The following is an 8,271-nucleotide window of genomic DNA, read 5'->3' as shown; positions in this document are numbered from 1 at the left end:
GGTCACGAAAATCTCACAGAATTGCAGAATCGCTGATAAATAAAAAGGCTAGCTGCAACGGTGGCCGTGATCTTAAAGTCTTCCAAGTCTTCCCCGAAAGTGTTGAGAAGTTGCCAAGCTGTCATTTCCTCACTCTATTTTTTTCCACCAAATTTCCTTACTGTGTCATTACTTTCGTCCATAGTAGAAAATGACTGGGGAAGCCCAGCACGTCAAATTACTAATTAAGAATATTATTTATATGAAATTTTATTTTATTTAAATTAATTGTAGAATTATCATAGATAAATTTTTAATTTAAAATCTTGTAGGATAGTATTTAGGAAAAATTCCAATTAAATCTAATTTAAAATCCAAATTCAGGCCATGGCCTGATTATAAATTTATGAATATTTTTAAAAGAGTATAATACCCTTTCATAGTTGAATTAGCCTTTCCCTGTAGTGAGGGCACCAATCGTCTTTTTTCCGTAAAGGTTACTCTAACACCATGGAGGTGTAGTCCTTTTGTTGTACAGAACACATGTAACAATGGAAATTGTTAGTGGCAATCTAAAATGGGGCCTAACTTTTATCCCTTCTGATATCAGTTGTTGTCGTAGGGGAGAAGATGATACCCAAATTTTAAATTCTTATTAGCATCAAAATGGTTGTCACAAATAAATGAACGAATGCAACTAAAGGTTCTAATTAATTTTAAATGTGTTGTCCAATTTGTTTCTTGCTTGTCACTTTTTGAATTGCTGTGTTATATACTCCCTCTGTACAAATCAATTCACAGTTCTCAAAAAAGAAAATTGTTGAAGCTAGTTGTCATCAAAGTCCAAGAATACGGATCAGACGTTCAACCAGTTGAGGCAATGATTCAAAATTCAATGAACTAAATCAGAGTCAGACTAGAATCAAACTAATAATTATTAAATAATACTCCCTCCGTTCCTTATTATAAGAGACATTTGGTGTTTATGGCATGTTCCTATATATAAGAGACACTTAAAAGTTGTCTCTACTTTTTTGTGTTGATTTCCTATTGTACCCATATTTATTGTCTCCAATTCACACACTCTCTCCCTCTCACTTCTCTTTCTTTCAACAATTTAATTGTTCTCTCTCATACTCTCTCTCCTTATTAATGAGGGTATTTTTGGAAAAAAAATTATATTTTTTACACATTGATTGTTCTTAACTACTTTTAACTGCTTTTTTGATCAACGTAATTCGGTTATTCGTCTCTTATAATAAGGAACGGAGGGAGTATAATTTAATTAAAATGTATAAAATATTCATATTTAAATCAAGATACTAAAAACCGGAGATGCTTCTGAACAGTCAAGGTAATAGATCAAGAATTAATGGATTAGATTGGAGTGAAATCAAGGTCAAACTGGGAGGGGATAAAAAAATTAAAAATTAATTTAAATTCTTATCATACCATCCGAAAGACTAAATATCATTACAATACCTTGAATTACTAATAAAATAATCATATACTTTTATTTTCTTTTTAACTTTCTCTACAATTCCCTTCACAAATTGACATCATAGATAATACTATAGTACTATTAAAATCACTGAATATTCATTCTAACAAAATATCAAAATATATTTATACTAATAAAATATTTCTACCTACAATTTTTTAGTCACTAAACTAATGACTATCAATAACTTAGAAAAAGAAAGAAAATCAAGCAAATTTTTGGCATTAAAACAACTTTAACAAAAATAAAAGTTAAAAAAATAGAGAAAATAATTAGTTGGGTTAACTGAGTTTCTCCCTATACCGGGTCACCCTGAGGTAACCACCGAGTTTTGCTATCAAGCGAATTGGCCTGATGATTGGTTTCTAGTCCAACTCATGCGGTCCGGTTTCTAATTCATTAATTTCGCATAAATTCTTTCTTCTTTTCGTTTTCTTTCCCATCTCCTCTATGTGAGCCACGCTGCTCTTTTTTTAATTTCTTTTCTTGTTCTTTTTTATTCTCTCTGTTACTTTATGGCTTGAGTGTTTAACACTAGTATAGTCTAAAGGCTAGGTTGACAGACTTTTCCTCTTGCCTTGACTTTCCAGCCCCTTTTCAGTACCTAAGGCTTGTTGGCCTGGTGGCACAGATGGTGTCCTCACTAGGAATCTGGTCCGATCCTTACTCGCAAGTTTTGTGAGCTTGCCCACTCAAGAAAAAAAAATCATTCTTCCAGCAACGCCCCTCATCATCTTCGTTTGTGCATGTGACCCATTTTTCCTAGTAGCTTTCATGGTTTCTCCTTACGCAGATCTAGTTGGCTCTCACCAAAGGCAAACGATAGTGACCATCTTTTTTCCTCCTCCTTACCTTGGTCTCCTTCATCCTTCAGAGCCAACTTCCTTCCTCCGTCCTCCTCCTCTTCCCCTCATCCTCCTCCTCTCTCAGAAAAGATATAAGAAATCCAGTGTAACCCACCAAACAAGCCGGATTGTTCCGGTTCAGGCAAAGTTACACCGAATTTGTCTTCTCCCTATTTAGGAGGTAAATCAGATTGGACAACTAGTTGGTTCATTGTTTTTTGGTCTGAACCGACCAGTCCAATCTGGTTTTTTGAATAATATTATCTTCTTAATAATATTTTAAATTGATTTTTCTTAAAATATCCTAGTATAGTATTATTTAAATTTTTTTTTTCACGAACTTAATGCAGTTTGGATATCTCATATGGACCCGTCTTTCAATAGCGAAAGAGTAAGGAAATTATGCAAGGTTCCAAGTTTGAAGTACACTTATCTCTAAAATATTTTCAAGAGTTTCGGATACTCTAAAAGAAATTATCGAGCGCTGGCCAAAAAAAAAAAAATGATTGAGTAATATAACATTTAATCTTCTAAAATCATTGTAACGTTGTTTTTTCCCCGGAACAATCAACGTTAATCAATAGTTAGGGTTGGATAAGAGCCTTTTTGGATCTAATATTAATTTTTTTTTTTTGTTTTTCGTTTAAGAAAAGGGGGAACGTCTTATTAGCAGATGCATCAGGAAAGTAACTTGCTCTGCATTCGTGGATATGAAAGGATAAGACATAGTAAATCTGGTGCTTAATATAAGAGTTAATTGAAGATTCAATTTAGTCCTAAATAGAAGACCCTAATCTACTTTATTTCTCATATTTATTTATTTTGCTCCCAAGTAATTTCTATGGTGATTACATAAGATAAAGATTTTCCATTACAGGGTAGTTCCAATGCAACTGATAAACAAGAGTATTTTACGGGAAACAGCATCCACTTAATACAAATAAAAAATTTAAATAATTTTCTTAATATTCGCAAAATTAGTTATCTAACTTTTATATTAAGAATTCATGCACTGGTAGCAGTAAGCTAAGATAGTTAAGTAAACACAAACTTGAATATGGATATGCAATTGTATATATATACATACATACATATATTCTGATGCAAAAAGCTGCATAATTTTTTAAGATTATCAAGTAAGTGGGACTGGAGATGGAGGGATTGGGATATCTTTTAACCCCTCCAACATCAGTATCACATTCTTCATAGAAGGATGCAGAAATAAGTCCTCTTGGACACACCATAAGGCCACCTTCACCATTCTCTCCAATGTCCTCCGTTCCACATCTTCATCTAACACCAATTTATGCCATTCCCCTCTCACAAAGCAATTATATACCCAACTAGAAAGCATTATTTCCTCTTCTAAAGGAGCATTCAAGTCTATATTCCTTCTGCAGCATATGATCTCTAGCAGCACCACGCCATAGCTATAAATGTCAACTTTAACAGATGGCAATGCATGTTTTTGCTGTTCAGGTGCCACATAGTGACTTGTTGATTCGTTGGTATCTCTGGCTCTTGAATGTTCTGGCATTGATGGCTTTGCAAGGCCAAAATCAGATATTTTTGCTGTCCACAATTCATCCAAGAGAATGTTACGAAGCTTGATATTGCAGTGGACAATACAAACTTCACATTCTTCATGAAGGTACAAGAGCCCCCTTGCTACATCCAATGCAATTTTGACTCTTTGTTTCCAAGATAGATGCATCTCAGCCTTGAATAGAAAATCTGCTAGAGACCCATTGCTCATATATTCATAAACAAGAAGCTTTCTTGAACCATCAACGCAGTAACCAATGAGCTGAACTAGATTTCTGTGGTGAGTTCGAGCAATTGCAGTGATTTCAGCTTGAAATTCTCTTTCTGCTCCTTCGTCAATATTGTTTAGTCTCTTCACAGCAATCCTTCTATTATTTCCTTGAATTGTTCCCTTGTAAACCACTCCAAAAGTTCCTTTGCCAATCTCTTCTGCGAAATTTCCTGTTGAGTTCACCAATTCATCAAAGGCAAATGTTCGTAAACCACAATCCTCAGCAAACCCCAAATTTTCGCTACTAGAAGAGAGCTTTGTGTATGAATAGGCTTTATGAACGTAGATGAAGAAAATAGATATTGCAAATGCTAAGCTAAGGAAGGAAATTGAACCAAGAGTGATGACCAGAGTAAAAGTCAGATTCTGAAACTTTGGCTTTGGATTTGAAGGAATGTTATTTGTTGATGAAGGCAACTTGAACAGGGCTGTGGTCGAAAAGCTATGATCAAGTCTGCCAAATTCAAGGGGAAGCCTATACTTGCGGCAACTGCCATCACCATATAACGCAGCCCCACAATCACAGTCTTCCCTGCAAGATTTCTCCCAGTCTTTCATTTCCAATAATGGTAGGACCAAATAAGGAAAATGGCCCAATTGCACATCTTCTAAGGCAACAATTTCGTACAACATCTTTGGATCGTCACTGGTTTTACAGTCATCTTTGCTCCTCCTCTGTTCGCAGTCCAAGAACATGCTCTTACTCCCATTTATGGGTATGAATCCAGGATAACAATGACAAACACCTTTGCCTGCGGTGGAGGAACAATAACTGTTGAAGCCACAAAAACCATAGACACCACATTGATCAAAAAGATTATGCCACACAATATGGACAGTTGATTTGGCATTCCTCTCAAATCTGTGCACATACAATCTAAATATCCCATCCACATCAAGTGTTGCACGGTAGACTAAGCTTTCGTTATGCCCAGTAATGTTACTATGGCCCAGAACTCGTGAAGTATTATGGCTTCTATCAACCAAGCAAAGAAAGCCCGTAAGATTAAGAGTAAGCGAGACATTCCCAGAAATCATGGAGGCATAGTAAGCATCATCGCTCCTTCGATTGTTCACAGGGTAGGCCACAAGATTCCCATCATCCTGCATGATGAGAATGAAGTTTCCACTCGAGTGGTCGGATTTGGACAAAGAAGAGACCAGATTTTTTTGAGGAGATAAAGTTTGACCTCCTAACATGGTGTCGGTGGGGAAATCGAAGCTTTGCCAGATAACACTTTGATTCTTATCATAAATCACGAAATTGCCCGAATCAAGCATAGACGCTGAATGTGCAGGCACTGCAAATGACGCATTAGTAATGGATGTTCTTATCCCTGTCTCGTTAAACAGAACCAGGCCGTCTGTAGTTAACTCGATCACAGAATTAGATGATAATGGTGGACTGTTGCGATAAGCCGTCCATACAGTTATATTCTCATGTTCATGCCTCAGCCATATTCCAACAACAAAGCCTTTACCTTGTGGGTAAAAGCCGAAGGCGAAATGACCAGAGGGTGACACCCACGAAGTGGAATTTGATTTTGGGGAGAGCCGAGAATCCAAACGAATGATGCTGGGATCATTGGCTTCAGCTATAACTTGGTTTGCAGAAAGCACTGCGAAGAGCAAGAACAGAGTTATGGAAGCCGCCATGTGGGATTTGTGGAAGGAAGGGAAAACAGATGGATCAAAACTCAGAAGAAACGAAGGAAATTAATTTGCTTTCAGCTGCAAAGTGAAAGAGAGACACCGGCGTAATGATGCAAACGAGTAAAGACTTTGACTTGCTTCATGCATTGACCTGAGAATCTATCGTAACGCGATTTAACCCAAAAAAAAAAGTGTGGAAAATAATATAAACCGAGTGAAGACTTGACTTGCTTCCTGCATATTGCGTGTTCTTCAACACCAGCAGGAACACAAGAATGGGGAAGCAATGCGACTAAAGTAAATTTCAGCAAAGCAACGAATTATGGATAGATTGTTGAGTTAGGTATACAAAGGATTATTCTCAGGTTCACCTAGAGCTGGGAATCAGGGCTGGCCCGGCCCTCCAGGGCCGGCCCTTCAGGGCTGGCGGGCTTAAAAGGACCGGCCCTCCAGGGCTGAAATTTTAAAAATACCTTAATTTGCTAGGCCCGACCCTTAAGCTACAGGGTCAGGGCCGGCCCGCGGACTTTTGGCCCGTTTAAGAAAAAATATTATTTTTTATATTTATCATATTTTTTTATAAAAATATAAAAATAAACCAATGAAATTATTAATAAAAGACATAAATATGAATAAAATTAAGTCACAAATATAAAATATCATCATATATAAATATTCATCAACATCTAAGAACATTTAAAACATTCATTAACAAGATAACAACATCTAAAAGTTTTATCTATAATGCAATTGTGTAATAAATAAACACTATCATTAATCTTTTGAAACTTCATCATCACTATAATTAATTATTTTTCTTCATAAGTATACTTTTCTTTCGTAACAAAAATATCAAGTTTTTTCTTCTTTATAAGAATTTTATTTTTAAATTTTGCAATCTACCTATTATTTTACTTTAATGTGAGAAATATTGTTGTTGAAACTAATGAATTTCTAATTCAAATTATAGAATCACAAGTTATATAAGTATAAAAATATTCTATTATCAAATATATATATAGTTTAAAAATATCAACACATATAATATAAATCAAATCATTATTAAAATCCAAATTAACCCATTTTTTTAAAAATTTAATTGGATAAATTATTGTCTAAAACTAAATTTAATTTTAAAATGATAATAATAACTAAATATTTGAAATATTATTAACAATGTAAAAAATTAATAACATTAATATTATATAAAAAAATAAAAAAAATTATAAAAGGGCTTAAAAGGGCCGGCCCTTTTAAGCCCTCGGCCCTCCAGGGCTTATTTATCATTTTAAGAGAAAAATATCAAGCCCGGCTCTCATAATTTCAGGGCCTAAATGGGTCGGCCCGATGGGTTCAGCCCATTTTTCCGGCTCTAGGTTCACCAGCCCCTTGGCCGCAAAATTTTCTTCTTTTTTTTTTTCCTTTTACCAATTTATACTCACAGTAAATCAGTTAATGTTATTTGAAAAATAGTTAATATAATATTTGGTCCCTTAAATTTTAAATTATAAGTTTTGGTCTCTTAAATTTTTTTATTTAAAATATTAGACCTTATAATTCAATAAAAACTTAAACTAATTCACAATTTAAGGGATTAAAATCTATGGTTTGAAAATTAAGAGACCAAAACCAAAATGAGAGCATACTTAACAGACCAAAAATTTTATTAACCCTTCAAAAATTATAATCTTTTCATATTTCTCCTCATTTAATATATGAAAATTAATGGTTCTTAATTTTTAAAACTCCCTCTGGATATCATAAGGCATTCTCAACTAATTCTTACATACAAAGAAATGATAGTTAAAGCATTAAATGTATCCTAAATTGATAATTTTTTTTCAAGATTGCCCCCAACCTAAATGAAGAAGATAGATAAACACGAAGTTTGATAAGCTTTTAATACTAAATATTTATTATTTTAAACTGATTTTAATTAATTTCTTAATAAACATAAATGGATAAAGTTTATCTTATATTTTGGACCGGAGTGAGTAACAATTAATAAGTTGATTAATGAATTATATTTAGGATAAAAAATTCCTTCTAGGTCAAGTGATGCCCTGTAATAAGGAGTGGAGTACTTGTTCAGGCTTTTTCATTTTGGCTAAGAAAAAAACTCAAGTCCTTTTCATATTCTTTTGATTTTATTTATACGACAGAGAGTCAAAATATTTTTTGGTTATATTTATAGGGCACTGAGCCAATTTTTTTTTTTATGGATGTATAATTTTACCCCTTGTTTATTATTATATTAACCTTGTTTACATGAGGTATAATGTATAATAAATGAGAGTTAATAAAGTTTAAGGTTTTTCTTAGTTTGTGTGAAATATGTTAGAAGTGACTTATAAATAAAACCATAGAAATACATTTTGAAAATCCAAAAATGCCTTATATTTTTAAACATATTACTTCCTCTATTCCTCTTCGTAAGCTAAAATGGACAAGAACGGAGTGTCCCTGTTTACAAGACA

The 8,271-nt window shown here is 33.9% G+C and overlaps 1 protein-coding gene across 1 annotated transcript; it reads right to left on the bottom strand.

The window, feature by feature from the left end:
* Window positions 1–3,457: 3,457 nt before the first annotated feature.
* On the bottom strand, window positions 3,458–5,797 carry LOC114735716 (G-type lectin S-receptor-like serine/threonine-protein kinase LECRK3). The gene has a single exon (XM_028923481.1). The coding sequence runs from the start codon at window positions 5,795–5,797 to the stop codon at window positions 3,458–3,460; it is 2,340 nt and encodes a 779-aa protein (XP_028779314.1).
* Between the last annotated feature and the right edge of the window lie 2,474 nt (window positions 5,798–8,271).

Source organism: Neltuma alba, unplaced genomic scaffold (assembly GCF_004799145.2).
Source record: "Neltuma alba isolate B1F8T4 unplaced genomic scaffold, ASM479914v2 tig00000444_pilon, whole genome shotgun sequence".
Lineage (NCBI taxonomy): Eukaryota > Viridiplantae > Streptophyta > Magnoliopsida > Fabales > Fabaceae > Neltuma > Neltuma alba.
This window is presented reverse-complemented; position numbering and strand designations above follow the sequence as displayed.

Coding starts and splice junctions, on each gene's coding strand:
- LOC114735716 (XM_028923481.1), bottom strand. CDS start 5,797: ATGGCGGCTTCCATAACTCTGTTCTTGCTCTTCGCAGTGCTTTCTGCA.